The sequence below is a fragment of the Mizuhopecten yessoensis genome, unplaced genomic scaffold, assembly GCF_002113885.1.
Source record: "Mizuhopecten yessoensis strain PY_sf001 unplaced genomic scaffold, ASM211388v2 scaffold1425, whole genome shotgun sequence".
NCBI classification, from domain to species: Eukaryota; Metazoa; Mollusca; class Bivalvia; order Pectinida; family Pectinidae; genus Mizuhopecten; species Mizuhopecten yessoensis.
In genome coordinates this window covers 78,823-94,652 of record NW_018404040.1, presented here as the reverse complement: position 1 = coordinate 94,652, position 15,830 = coordinate 78,823, and the positions used below count along the sequence as shown (strand labels likewise).

At 39.9% G+C, this 15,830-nt stretch overlaps 1 protein-coding gene across 8 annotated transcripts in view; it reads right to left on the bottom strand.

Annotated features, from left to right (window-relative positions):
• The window catches only part of LOC110462070 (calcium-transporting ATPase sarcoplasmic/endoplasmic reticulum type-like), an 88,111-nt gene that overhangs the window by 23,949 nt on the left and 48,332 nt on the right, over positions 1-15,830 (bottom strand). For 5 of the 8 annotated variants that reach the window (XR_002464230.1, XM_021515872.1, XM_021515901.1 and 2 more), the window contains exons 15-24: positions 15,227-15,484; positions 14,197-14,314; positions 13,927-14,027; positions 13,492-13,614; positions 12,946-13,158; positions 10,954-11,047; positions 10,210-10,336; positions 8,971-9,173; positions 8,293-8,378; positions 6,426-6,559 (exon numbers count right to left, since the gene is read on the bottom strand). Coding sequence is in view for 6 of the 8 variants with exons in the window: in XM_021515872.1 (XP_021371547.1) it covers positions 6,426-6,559; positions 8,293-8,378; positions 8,971-9,173; positions 10,210-10,336; positions 10,954-11,047; positions 12,946-13,158; positions 13,492-13,614; positions 13,927-14,027; positions 14,197-14,314; positions 15,227-15,484 (1,457 nt within the window). In the remaining 2 variants the exon portion in view is untranslated. Of the gene's footprint in view, positions 1-5,600; positions 5,735-6,425; positions 6,560-8,292; positions 8,379-8,970; positions 9,174-10,209; positions 10,337-10,953; positions 11,048-12,945; positions 13,159-13,491; positions 13,615-13,926; positions 14,028-14,196; positions 14,315-15,226; positions 15,485-15,830 lie in introns of all 8 variants that reach the window. The other 3 variants (XR_002464232.1, XM_021515926.1, XM_021515881.1) reach the window with 1 other exon arrangement.

The following is a 15,830-nucleotide window of genomic DNA, read 5'->3' as shown; positions in this document are numbered from 1 at the left end:
GCCTGTTTTATATGCCCTGTCCCCAGCCTGTTTATGGCCCTGTCCCCAGCCTGTTTATGGCCCTGTCCCCAGCCTGTTTCATATGACCCTGTCCCCAGCATGTTTTATATGACCCTGGTCCCAGCCTGTTTTATATTTACCTGCCCCCAGCCTGTTTATGACCCTGTTCCCAGCCTGCTTTATATTATCCTGTCCCAAGCCTGTTTTATATAATCCTGTCCCCAGCCTGTTTAATATGACCCTGTCCCGAGCCTGTTTTATATTATGCTGTCCCCAGCCTGTTTCATATGACCCTGTCCCCATCCTGTTTTATATTATCCTGTCCCCAGCTTGTTCTATATGCCCGTGTCTTCAGCCTGTTTTTGCTTCCAGCCTGTTTTATATGTCCCTGTCCCCAGCCTGTTTAATATGACCCTGTCCCCAGCATGTTTTATATGACCCTGCCCCCAGCCTGTTTTATACGACCCTGTCCCCAGCCTGCCCAAAATTAAAATAAAATCTAAATTAAACTGAATTTTCTTTGTTTGGGTAAAATTATCACAAATCAAAATGCACTATGGAAGATAGAGATATCCGAACAACTCAGATATGCCGGTTTTATATGACCCTGTACCCAGCCTGTTTTATATTTACCTGCCCCCAGCCTGTTTTATATGGCCCTGTCCCCAGCCTGTTTCATATGACCCTGTCCCCATCCTGTTTTATATGACCGTGTTCCCAGCCTGTTTTATATTCCCCTGTCCCCAGCCTTTTTTATATGGCCCTGTCCCACGCCTGTTTTATATGATCCCCCATCCCAAGCCTGTTTTATATCCCCCTGTCCCCAGCCTGTTTAATATGACCCTGTCCCGAGCCTGTTTTATATTATCCTTTCCCCAGCCTGTTTTATCTGACCCTGTCCCCAGCCCGTTTTATATGATCCTGTACCCAGCCTGTTTTATATAATCCTGTCCCCAGCTTGTTTTATATGACCCTGTTCCCAGCCTGTTTTATATCCCAGCCTGTTTTATATCACCCTGTCCCCAGCCTGTTTCATATGACCCTGTCCCCATCCTGTTTTATATTATCCCGTCCCCAGCCTGTTTTACATGACCCTGTCCCCAGCATGTTTTATATGACCCTGCCCCACGCCTGTTTTATATGATCTGTCCCCAGCCTGTTTTACATGACCCTGTCCCCAGCCTGCCCAAAATTAAAATAAAATCTAAATTAAACTGAATTTTCTTTGTTTGGGTAAAATTATCACAAATCAACCTGCACTATGGAAGATAGAGATATCTGAACAACACAGATATGCCTGTTTTATATGCCCTGTCCCCAGCCTGTTTCATATGACCCTGTCCCCATCCTGTTTTATATTATCCCGTCCCCAGCCTGTTTTACATGACCCTGTCCCCAGCATGTTTTATATGACCCTGCCCCCAGCCTGTTTATGACCCTGTCCCCAGTCTGTTTTATATGATCCTGACCCAAGCCTGTTTTATATAATCCTGTCCCCAGCCTGGTTTATATGACCCTGGCCCCAGCCTGTTTTATACGACCCTGTCCCCAGCCTGTTTTTTATTCCAGCCTGTTTTATATGTCCCTGTCCCCAGCCTGTTTCATATGACCCTGTCCCCAGTCTGTTTTATATGATCCTGCCCCCAGCCTGTTTATGACCCTGTTCCCAGCCTGCTTTATATTATCCTGGCCCCAGCCCTTCCTGTCCATTTCCCAAAATAGCACCATTAATCTCTGCCTCCTGTTTTATATGATCCCCCATCCCAAGCCTGTTTTATATCCCCCTGTCCCCAGCCTGTTTCATATGACCCTGTCCCCATCCTGTTTTATATTATCCTGGCCCCAGCCCTTCCTGTCCATTTACCCTGTCCCCAGCCTGGTTTATATTATCCTGTCCTCAGCCTGTTTTATATGACTATGGTCCCAGCCTGTTTTATATTAGCCTGTCCCCAGACTGTTTTATATGACCCTGTCCAAAGCCTGTTTAATATTATCCTGTCCCAGCCTGTTTTATATGGCCCTGTCCCACGCCTGTTTTATATGATCCCCCATCCCAAGCCTGTTTTATATCCCCCTGTCCCCAGCCTGTTTCATATGACCCTGTCCCCAGACTGTTTTATATTATCCTGGCCCCAGCCTGTTTTATATAATCCTGTCCCCAGCTTGTTTTATATTATCCTGTCGCCAGCCTGTTTTATAGGGCCTTGTCCTACGCGTGTTTTATATGATCCTGTACCCAGCCTGTTTTATATTAGCCTGTCCCCAGACTGTTTTATATGACCCTGGCCCCAGCCTGTTTTATATGTCCCTGTCCCCAGCCTGTTTAATATGACCCTGTCCCCAGACTGTTTTATATGACCCTGGCCCCAGCCTGTTTTATACGACCCTGTCCCCAGCCTGCCCAAAATTAAAATAAAATCTAAATTAAACTGAATTTTCTTTGTTTGGGTAAAATTATCACAAATCAACCTGCACTATGGAAGATAGAGATATCTGAACAACACAGATATGCCTGTTTTATACGACCCTGTCCCCAGCCTGCCCAAAATTAAAATAAAATCTAAATTAAACTGAATTTTCTTTGTTTGGGTAAAATTATCACAAATCAAACTGCACTATGGAAGATAGAGATATCCGAACAACACAGATATGCCTGTTTTATATGACCCTGTACCCAGCCTGTTTTATATTTACCTGCCCCCAGCCTGTTTTATGTCACCCTGTCCCAAGCCTGTTTAATATTATCCTGTCCCCAGCCTGTTTAATATGACCCTGTCCCCATCCTGTTTTATATTATCCTCTCCCCAGCCTGTTTTTTATTCCAGCCTGTTTTATATGCCGCTGTCCCCAACCTTTTTTATATGATCCTGTCACCAGCCTGTTTTATATGTCCCTGTCCCCAGCCTGTTTATGCCCCTGTCCCCAGCCTTTTTTATATGGCCCTGTCCCCAGCCTGTTTCATATGACCCTGTCCCCAGCCTGTTTCATATGACCCTGTCCCCATCCTGTTTTATATTATCCCGTCCCCAGCCTGTTTTAGATTATCCTGTCCCCAGCTTGTTCTATATGCCCGTGTCTTCAGCCTGTTTTTGCTTCCAGCCTGTTTTATATGGCCCTGTCCCCAGCCTGTTTTATATTATCCTGTCCCCAGCCCTTCCTGTCCATTTCCCAAAATAGCACCATTAATCTCTGCCTCTTAAGAATTATTCACTGGAATTTGAATATGCAAGTACAAGAATTATAACGATTGCAAAAATACTGCTTCATAAATTCCTGTTATCATAATGTTTTATTGTATTTTTCAACAGGAATATCTGGAAATATCAAATCTAGACCAAAACATTCTTAAATCTTTGCTAAATGTACAATATCTGTTCTTTATTTTTCTATTTTTTCTTCTTCCAGAAGATAATGACTCAAATTTCATTACATATATCAATAATAAACATCAGAGACGTAATAAAATGGCTAATTCAGGACTCACTGACAATATAATGGGCCTACATCTCTCACCTGGTATTGATCTCACAACCTCTAACCTTTAAAGTGGAACAAGGTCAAGATAACTAAATGAACTAAGTCAAATAACATGCAATACATCATTACCTATGAGTCTACATCATACAAGGGAAACTGTTTACAGGTTTTAACATATCTGACCCCTATGACCTTTTAAGTTTAAGAAAGTAATTCAGTTTAACAAACTTCATGAATAACCCTGAGAAAACGTCATTTAATACGCCAAATTTCATCACCCTGGGCCTTTTGGCCGTTGAGAAGTTATATTAAGATTTTTTTTTTACATAATTAACCCCTACAGCCTGAGGGTGTGTCAGTCAGTCATCTGAGCAAACTACATAGCCCTCCATTCTAGCATGCTACTGGCCAAATATCATCACCCCACGCATTTTGGTTATTTTAAAATAATTGTTTTCAAGATTTTTAATCATTTCATCCCTATAAACTTTAAAGCTGGTCGAGGTCATTCAGCTGAGCATACTTGGCAGCCCTTCATCCCAGCATACCACTGGCCAAATATCATCTCCCTTAGCCTGTTGGTGATTTAGAAGAAAATGGTTGACATCGGATGAATGTGCAGACGACAGACGACACACTACAGCATATGGTTACTGTGCCCCGTGGGCCAGGTCAGATATTAACTATAAATATACAAACCAAAATAACATGCATTTCCATCACCAGTTAAAGGGTCCGACTGGGGAGCAAGTCTACTCTCATAAATATATACAAGGTGGGTATGGCATAAACTAAGTCTCACTTAAACCAGCTATGCCATACAAACACCCAACCAAAACAAGCCTGTTTCATCGAGACAAATATAGCTCTTCACCAGACAAGCCTAGCTCATCAAAACAGGCACAGGTCACCAAGACAAGGAGGTGTATGAGAAGTAGACGGCCCACAGGAGTGTGTGTGAGTAATCTGTACCACAAAGGGAAACAACTGGACATGCAAACCAAATCCCTATCTACTGGTTTTAACTTCAGTATGATCTTAAAGTACTACATTTATTGATTCTTTGTAGGGCCAAAACATCAATTTTTGTAACCAAGAATTTTGGAAATTTGTCAAAATTCAAAGATTTCTATCAGCAAAATCATCTGATAACTTGCCCACATAAATCTGGTTAATTTTCTGTAGTCTACGACACCCTGCTATTTAGTTATGTAGACACTGTCCAAGCAGAAATTCCCTCTGTAGTACAGAAGTCTAAACTGAACTCCAACCTCCGTCTCAACACCAATATGTGTGATGTGCACAAAAACTTAAGAGTGCCAAAATAAAACAATGATATTTTTCATTACTTTCTACCAGGCTATAGTTTTGACAGAAATTTTGAGAGAAAGCAGAAATCCAGAGTCGGAGAGGTCCAGTCTACACTCGGCTCAGGAGATTCGTTTTTTTTCCCTTTGTGATGCAAATTTGCTAACACACAAGTAGTACCACTTTGTCCAAAGCTTGAAATGACTGCTGACATTAAATAAGTGCTGTCTCCAATTTTTGTTTTTAACATGTAAATATGTGGATTGAAGCTTGTAGCTTGCCCTATGTAAAGATAAATTGTCTGTATCAATTATATTAAGAAACAATTTTGAGAATAAAAAAATTGAAAATATAATGCCAAAATTAGGATGATGATTGTGAAACTAGCACCTGACAAGAACAATATTTTTTGTAAGGCAGCACCACATGTGGAGCCACTGTGTGTCAGAACTGATTGTGGTACCACAGGAAGTAGGGTACCCCAACTCGAGCTATGGACAAAGCTGTACCTACAGACTACCTGTTGTCAAGGGGTTACAAACCAAAGTTTTTTCTTAACCTCACTTTACTTTCCTGATGATGTCCATTACATCAAGCTTATTGCCTGCTGTTTTTAGAAGGAAGGTGAATACCTGATGCAGTACAATGTTGTTGGTTTTTTTTGTTGTTTTTATAGTTTTTATCATAATTTTTGATTTTCTTCTTCTCAAAAATGCACTTTAATGCAGAATATTTTGGCAGTAAGAGATTTTTATGATTTTTTTAGGAGGCAATGAGAAACTTAGGTTGTGTCCCCTTGCCAGTCAGACCCTTACCTGTTGAGAGCGTTAAGCATTTCAATGACGACCAGGACGGACAGAGCCATTGTCATAGGTGCAGGGTGGTCAAAAACCTTGCAGTCGACACCGAGGAAACGCTCATCTTGAGCCAGACACTGTGAGTGATGGGTCTATTGAAGAAATATCAACTATTAACACACAAGCCGACACCTTTTGTCCAGAAGTCTGCTGGCAGGGCATATATCCCCACTTTTACCACCTCGGGGATAGCGCCTCAAGCTGGAATACATATGCCTGACCAGGGAGAATTCTGGGAAGACAACACAAATACAGGAGACACGAGTCAAGATACCTTGTCTATAGGTAACCATGGTTACAACTAAAATAAACTTGTTAAGTATGCCAGACTAGATGTTCCTGAGTTTGTGTGTCAGATTTTAGTGACCCAGTGACCCATCCCTTTCCACATGCTCCCTCCAACCATGAATTGACCAAGGTCAAGATCGGTCCAAGCTAGAAGTGATCAGTGGTCAGCAGTCCTCTCAAAACTGTGATGACCTCAAACTTGGGAAATAGGCCGACAATTCCACTGTATAAGCTACTTTATTTTACAATTAAAACTTTTACATTAAAGAAGGATCAAAAAGTAAAATTCTGACGTCTCTATTTTGGTTCATAGTACGCAAAATGAATACAGATATTAAATCAAAATCGAATTTTATTCAAATTTTTGTAAAATTTGTGGGAAAGTGTTTTGAGTTAAAAACAAAAAGGACTTTACTGACCACCAATTCTCTGGCCAAACAAAACTTGACCACAGATCAACACATGGGTCAAAACAGAGACCAATACGAGCAATACCTGTTGAGAGCATTAAGCATTTCAATGGTGACAAGTACAGAGAGAGCCATGGTCATCGGCTCTGGAGCACCGAAGATCTTACAGTCAATTCCAGGGAACATCTTAGGCTCAGCTAGACACTGCATGTGATGAGTCTGCAATTCAAGTCAGCAACCAAATTCTATATAGTGTTCCCAAACATTACAGAGTTACCTCCCCTCCTGGTGAACAGGGGTGTACAGAGTAGCCTCCTTGCTTGAGACCAAACAAATTGTAAAGTTACTTGGTCCCTTCTTGGTACAAAGTTAATGGTAGCTTTCCTTGTTAGAGGCAAACAAATTTGAAGGATTGTCTTTGATCCTGACACACAGGTATTCACAGTAACCTATACATAAAATTAGTGTCTTTCTTAGCACACAAATCCTAGGTATCTTGCCCTGTTACAGGCCAAAAATTTAAAGGTTGCCTCCGTTCCTGATGAACTAGTATACAAATTAACTTCCCTTGATAGGGACCAAAATACCTGTTACATGCCTCCTTTCCTTTCATATTGTATTTAAGAGCAGCTTTCCTTCATTAAAATTACATATTAAATGGATGACTTAATTTCTGTAATTTAAAAGTCATAAATTAATATAAAATACAAAATCTCAACAAAACATGTTGAGATCCTAGGGAGAAGGGGCATAGTTGGGTCTACACAAACAATCAATATTATATATTTGACTTTCTGACTATACCCTCACAATTTGTAACCTTGATATATAACCTTTCACCTTAACGATATCCTCTAATGGTTTATCCTCTCCCCTCAATAGATATCCTCTAATGGTTTATCCTCTCACCTCAATAGATATGTTAATCCTAATAAATGCCCTCTAAATTAAACAATATATACCTGCTCCATAGCTACAAATACCAAGTATTAGACCCTCCATCTTCCATTACTTTCCACTAGACCCTCTATCTTCCTTTCCTCTCCACTAGACCCTCTATCTTCCTGTACTCTCCACTAGACCCTCTATCTTCCTTTAGTCTCCACTAGACCCTCTATCTTCCTTTACTCGCCACTAGACCCTCTATCTTCCTGTACTCCCCACTAGACCCTCCATCTTCCATTACTTTCCCCTAGACCCTCTATCTTCCATTACTTTCCACCAGACCCTTGATCTTCCATTACTTTCCACTAGGCCCTCCATCTTCCATTACTTTCCACTAGTCCCTCCATCTTCCATTACTTTCCACTAGACCCTCCATCTTCCTGTACTCTCCACTAGACCCTCTATCTTCCTTTACTCTCCACTAGACCCTCTATCTTCCTGTACTCTCCACTAGACCCTCCATCTTCCATTACTTTCCACCAGACCCTCCATCTTCCATTTCTTTCCACTAGACCCTCCATCTTCCTGTACTCTCCACTAGACCCTCCACCTTCCATTACTTTCCACTAGACCCTTGATCTTCCATTACTTTCCACTAGACCCTTGATCTTCCTTTACATTCCACTAGACCCTCCATCTTCCTGTACTCTCCACTAGACCCTCCATCTTCCATTACTTTCCACTAGAACCTCTATCTTCCATTACTTTCCACTAGACCCTCTATCTTCCATTACTTTCCACTAGACCCTCCATCTTCCATTACTTTCCACTAGAACCTCCATCTTCCATTACTTTCCACTAGACCCTTGATCTTCCATTACTTTCCACCAGACCCTCCATCTTCCATTACTCTCCACTATACCCTCTATCTTCCATTACTTTCCACTAGAACCTCTATCTTCCATTACTTTCCAAACCAGACACATGACTGCCCACCACAAGGCTTGTGATTGATGAAGAAGCAAGTCTCTGACCTCAGAACTGTATCAGTCATCTTCCATACTTACCAGCTGGTAGTAGTTGAGTTGGGGCCCTTTGTCATAGACCATGAACCACCAGGCGGCAGCACCAACAGTCGCACATCCAACGTAGCCTGTTTGGTAATGGGGATAAGGCTTTAGAATTGGTCTGAATAAGTACCATTTAAATGACTATTAATTCCTCGTTTAACAAAAGTATAACTACTATTTAGTGTTATATATATGAATCAGAAACACTACAGAAAAAAAACTTGATGAGAAATTATTAAAATATTAATAGATTGTTATTTGCTAATAAACTTTAGGACAAGGTTGGAAATGGTGCAGAATTTCAGTCCAGAATTTGACAAAAAATAACTGTGTGGCGTTATATCAAGTGAATTTCTACCAAATTGTTTATTCTCTGGCTTTGTACAGATGGCAACATATGATATCCAACATATGATATCCAACATATGCAAAGTACTCAACATTCACCATTCAGTTGAAAGTTAGTAGACCACTCTTGGTGCCACTAAAATTTGTGTTGTAACCATCCTTTGTTAACTTCTTGATATGAAAAATTGTCTGAGTGTAAGTTTGAGGAAAATTACTTTTTAGTATACAAGACATTCTGACACCGAAGACCTCTAAAGTCAGTAACAACTATTTCTAAATCAATGTTCTCTCCGATTTCCTGTAAACACATCTGACATAGCCACACACCTCCAATAGCCATATATCTGAAGAACAACCAGCCGGTGATGAGACCTTCCTTTGCATTCCTGGGAGGTTTCTTCATGATGTCCATATCTGGGGGGTTGAAGCCGAGGGCAGTGGCTGGAAGACCATCAGTTACCAAGTTCACCCACAGAAGCTGTACGGGGATGAGAGCCTCAGGGATGCCAAGAGCAGCAGTCAAGAAGATACTGTAACATTATGGGCAGATATAAATTGAAAGTGTACAGAGCCTCACAGAGTTTGACAAAAACTTTCAGGAAAACACTAATACCATAGGCAGATAAAGGTTGTATGTATATATATATCCATAGGCAGATAAAGGTTGTATGTATATATATCCATAGGCAGATAAAGGTTGTATGTATATATACCCATATGCAGATAAAGGTTGTATGTATATATATATCCATAGGCTGATAAAGGTTGTATGTATATATATCTATAGGCAGATAAAGGTTGTATGTATATATATCCATAGGCAGATAAAGGTTGTATGTATATATGCATAGGCAGATAAAGGTTGCATGTACATATATATCCATAGGCAGATAAAGGTTGTATGTATATATATATCCATAGGCAGATAAAGGTTGTATGTATATTTATATCCATAGGCAGATAAAGGTTGTATGTATATATATATCCATAGGCAGATAAAGGTTGTATGTATATATATATCCATAGGCAGATAAAGGTTGTATGTATATATATATACATAGGCAGATAAAGGTTGTATGTATATATATATCCATAGGCAGATAAAGGTTGTATGTATATATATATATATTATCAAAGAAATAACTGAAAAACTATCATTAGTGCATTCAGCTGTTGAGGTGTTTTTATTCATGTATATGGGGCAAAGAAGTAATTCCAACAGTGTGGACAAATTTAGGTTGTCAAATTTTCGGAGCTTTCTGCTCCTTTTTCAAGACACAGTGAAACAGAACAGTCACATGTACATATACATCATATTACAAGAAATAATATGTATATATATATATATATATAGAACAGAATTATCTGCCATTAGACAACCTCACCAATGCTGAAGGAGATAAAATATCTATGAACATCATTTTGCCCAAAATAAACAAATAAGGTTTAACATAAAGGTGTCTGCAAACGCCATATGTCTCCAATTTTTTTAGATAGAAATGTCTGACTAACTTTACCTGCCCATCGTAAACAAAATTATGTTTAACTTGAGTTGTCTGCCCTTACCATACGACCTCTCCAATGTTGGAGGAGATGAGATATCTGATGAATTGTTTCATGTTGTTGTAGATGGCGCGGCCCTCTTCCACAGCGGACACAATTGTTGCGAAGTTGTCATCAGCCAACACCATCTGTACGAGGCTGTCAAGGATCGTGGGGGTTTAGCTGACATAATGATCATGTCATTGTTTACTGTAATAATTCATTTCAAAGAGCAAACCCTTTTTTTTGCAGTTGTACTTCTGAGTGATAACTGGAATTGGTGAGAACTTGAACTTTACAAAGATATCATCCATGTAACTGACAATTTCTTTGTATAACTTTGATGAATACATTTGTCATAATGTCACAAACAGGTTGGTGATTTCAACACTGGAAGAAATTGTTTTTAAAGAATGGATGTAACTATCAAATTCACAACGGACTCTCAAGAATTACGGACTCTCAAGAATTAAAGGTAGCTAAATATTTCAGATGTACTGTACGTTATCTACAAATCCCATTTCTCGCCTTTCTTCAATCTATGTGTCGACTAGTTCTGAAAGTGATGGCAATAATCATTAGGTTTTTTAAGCATGCTAAGCTTCAAAACAAACTAACAGACTCACTGACCACGAGTGGTTATCATTCAGTACTTACACCAGTAAATCAATAATACTGACATAATATATACAAAGAAATAACAAATCTCATTCGCCACGGAGAAAAGCAATTGCAAGCCCAAACGCTTGACTTGTATATGAAGGATATCAGAGGCAGACTTGGCCACAGCAGTTCCAGATCCCATGGCGATACCAATTTCGGCTTTCTTCAGAGCAGGGGCGTCGTTTACTCCATCTCCTGTCTGTTAGACACAAACAAATATAGAGTCAATGATCAAATGGCCAGCATGAGGGGAAAAAATGCAAGGGCTTTCAACACACTGCATATGTGATATAGTGTCATTGTCAGAGCTGTGGAAGACCTGTCTGTGATTGTTATATCTGTATAGAAATACACTGGCACTGGGACCAGGATCAAGGCAGCATACTGGATGTTTTAATCACGAGGATTGAGGTTAAATGTATTCATTATAATCATGTTATCTTTCTATTTTGTGAGAGATATTGTTGCAGCTTGTCAAAATTGTAACAAACATAAAAATTCCCTAAAAAGTTATGAAGTTTGTGTTAATCTGTGAAACAATGACAAATCATCTTTACAAAAGCAGCGTTTATAAATGTTTCTAATTTATGTTTTGAGAAAAAGATTTACCAGATAATGGAGTTTTATTCCTAACTTAGCTGTAATCGTACCAGCTAATGGAGTTTTATTCCTGACTTAGCCTGCTAGTCGTACCAGATAATGGAGTTGTATTCCTGACTTAGCCCGCTAGTCGTACCAGATAATGGAGTTTTATTCCTGACTTAGCTGTAATCGTACCAGATAATGGAGTTTTATTCCTGACTTAGCCCCGCTAGTCGTACCAGATAATGGAGTTGTATTCCCGACTTAGCTGTAGTTGTACCAGATAATGGAGTTTTATTCCTGACTTAGCCCCGCTAGTCGTACCAGATAATGGAGTTGTATTCCTGACTTTGCCCGCTAGTCGTACCAGATAATGGAGTTTTATTCCTAACTTAGCTGTAATCGTACCAGATAATGGAGTTTTATTCCTGACTTAGCCCGCTAGTCGTACCAGATAATGGAGTCGTATTCCTTACTTAGCTGTAATCGTACCAGATAATGGAGTCGTATTCCTGACTTAGCCCGCTAGTCTTACCAGATAATGGAGTTGTATTCCCGACTTAGCTGTAGTTGTACCAGATAATGGAGTTTTATTCCTGACTTAGCCTGCTAGTCGTACCAGATAATGGAGTTGTATTCCTGACTTAGCTGTAGTCGTACCAGATAATGGAGTTTTATTCCTGACTTAGCCCGCTAGTCGTACCAGATAATGGAGTTGTATTCCTGACTTAGCTGTAATCGTACCAGATAATGGAGTCGTATTCCTGACTTAGCCCGCTAGTCTTACCAGATAATGGAGTTGTATTCCCGACTTAGCTGTAGTTGTACCAGATAATGGAGTTTTATTCCTGACTTAGCCTGCTAGTCGTACCAGATAATGGAGTTGTATTCCTGACTTAGCTGTAGTCGTACCAGATAATGGAGTTTTATTCCTGACTTAGCCCGCTAGTCGTACCAGATAATGGAGTCGTATTCCTAACTTAGCTGTAATCGTACCAGATAATGGAGTTGTATTCCTGACTTAGCCTGCTAGTCGTACCAGATAATGGAGTTGTATACCTGACTTAGCCTGCTAGTCTTACCAGATAATGGAGTTGTATACCTGACTTAGCCTGCTAGTCGTACCAGATAACGGAGTCGTATTCCTAACTTAGCTGTCATCGTACCAGATAATGGAGCTGTATTCCTGACTTAGCCTGCTAGTCGTACCATATAATGGAGTTTTATTCCTGACTTCGCCCGCTAGTCGTACCAGATAACGGAGTTTTATTCCTGACTTAGCCCGCTAGTCGTACCAGATAATGGAGTCGTATTCCTAACTTCCCAAACTTTTGTGAGGATTTTACATTTTGATATTAACATCTGAATATTCTTGTTTCATGACAATGAATAAAGATTACCAAGATATCTACATTCAAAACTGACTTTGCTCCCAAATTAATGTTAAAATGAATAACTTCTGATGTATCTGTTGTGTGACAGAAAAACAAAGGACCCTGAAATATTGGAACTTGCCATGGCCGAGATTTCTCCTTCTCCTTGCAGGTACTCTACGATCTTACTCTTGTGAGCAGGCTCTACACGGGCAAACAGACGACTCTTTGTTACCGCCAATCGCTGCTCTTCATGTGACAGGTCATCAAACTCGCGGCCAGTGAAGGACATGCCTTCTGTAGACTCGTTTTCGCCGAACACACCGATCCTACGACAGATAGCCTCAGCTGTGGCCTGTCAACACAAACAGAAGCTCCTTATCAGACATGTGTAGGTATTGCTAGCCGAGATTAACAGAACATAGTTATTACAAACAGAAGCTCCTTATATTCATTCGACACAAATTGTGGATAGGTATCACTTGGTGAGATAAAGAGGACATAGTTATTCAAGGTTATGGAAAGGTTATCAAACGTTAGCGCTACACTACTGAGGTTAAGCATGTGATCAAATCAGATATATTCCTTTCTTCCAAACATTTAAGTGGGTGGCTTCCAAAAATTAAGGCTGCATCAGTTGTCTAAACTTGTCTAGCATGTAATCTCAAAACAGGACGTGACATCATACCTTGTTGTCGCCGGTGATGACAATGACACGGATTCCAGCCTTGCGGCAGTTCTTGATGGAGTCGAACACTTCCATACGTGGGGGGTCCAACATTCCTACGACTCCTACGAATGTCATATTGGTCTGTAAAAAATCATAACCAACATTTAAGTAGAACAAAAATCAAATGTTTTCCTACAGAATTATTATAAAGGATCACATAGCATATTTTCCAGGTTTTGTTTTTCAATTTAATCTCAGCCTGAAAAAAATGTACGAGAAATCTAAACCTGCAAATGTGTTGCCCTTCTGACAGATTTTCTTTGTACAAATGAACAGTGACAGTGTTCAATAAAATTCAAACCACATGAAATATTTATCTAACTTCTCATCAACTTCCGAATACAATAAATTATTTGCATTAACTCCACAATGGTGTGAAACTGTATGACTGACCTCATACTGGATGAACTTGCGGGAATCTTCCAGGTCCATGTCCTCGCGGCGTGGAGGAGCATCAATGGTGGCCAGGGCAAGACAACGCAGCGTATCACGTCCTGAAATAAAACATTTACAAGGTATGTTTACAGGGTGAGCTACACCTAACATAAATATACCAAACACTTGGCTGGACAATGATGGCAATATAACGAAGACCTTCTATATGACAATTTTCACCAATGGCTTTTTTCAGTCTATATAGCTGTTTAAAAGATTTTAACTCACCAGTTCCATAGGCCTTGGTGTATTTCAAGATTTCGTTCTTGATGGCAGGCGACATGGGGACCTTGTCCTTTCCAACACGCACATGTGTACATCTATCTAGAAGACCCTCAGGGGCACCCTACAACAAAGCTTACAGTCAGTCACGTTTATCACGGGAATGGATTAAAGTGTTTAGAAGTTATCAGACTGTGTCATCAATTTGTGTGTACTGGGGATCATTTCATTTCATCAAATTTTATTGACAAGATGCCGTAGTCAATTGGATTGAATAGCAGGCAAAGCCTATATAAATTCTCTCCGTTAAATGGCCAAAGTGGAATAAACAATGAGACATAATATTTTAGACACGTTGCAAATGGGCTTGGATCTGTCTTCAGGGTCTTTTTGTACGGGGGATTGGATCTAACTGTTTAGAAGTTATGAGGTTGTGTCATCAGTTTTTGTGTACTGAGGATTGGATCTCACTGTTTAGAAGTTTTGAGGTTGTGTCATCAGTTTTTGTGTACTGGGGATTGGATCTAACAGTTTAGAAGTTATGAGGTTGTCTCATCAGTTATTGTGTACTAGGGATTGGATATAAGTGTTTAGAGGTTATGAGGTTGTGTCATCAGTTTTTGTGTACTGGGGATTGGATTTAAGTGTTGAAAGGTTATGAGGTTGTCTCATCAGTTTTTGTGTACTGGGGACTGGATTTAAGTGTTTAGATGTTACGAGGTTGTGTCATCAGTTTTTGTGTACTGGGGATTGGATTTAAGTGTTTAGAAGTTATAGGACTGTGTCATCAGATTGTGTGCAGTACTTTCATCAACACTTTTCATCTTGTAACCAAGTTCAGGGCTGTAGAATCAATTCATTTAAAGATGCCACTGATGTGTCATCAATATTTTTGTAGTTTCCAATATGCACATCAGTTGATGTGTATTTATCACTCAATAGTGTGTCATCTTTGGAAACAGATACCCAACTGTGTCATCCGTTGCTGAATAGTTTTCTGTATGATATATCCAGCCGTCAGTCTGCATGTAATTACCTTGGCAAACATCTTGGTACCACCGGGGATTTTGCTGGGTTTGTTTGGTGTGCAGTAGACACTCATGGACTTCCGGTCGCGGGAGAACTCCAGTGTGAACTCTTTAGACCACATCTGCTGGATGACATGGTTACAGACAGTACCCTGCTCCCTCAGATTCAAGCCAGATCTACCGGTGTTGAAGAAGTTCATCTTCTCACACAGAACAGTCAGGGCAGTCTCTGTGGCCTCACCAACCTTCTCATACACTCCCTTGGTCTATAACACACAGGCAGACAATGTAGGAATACAGGAAGTAATGTCATACAACAAGTGATAATGTCATACAACAAGTGATGATGTCATACAAGTGATAATGTCATACAAAGCAAAAACATCACACAACACTGTACAAAGAGGAGCTTTGGAAAGGCTATCAGCATGTTTATCGAACAAGAAAAATAACTAAAATGTCAATTAAAAGCTATGTGATGCAGACTCACCAAACAATAATAAGGAAATACTATTTCAGCAGTTGTCTTATTTTTCATCTATTAAACCAATTTCCTATTTTTTTTGTTTCAAATCTTTTCACCTGTTAGACGTACACAGTGGTAATACACCC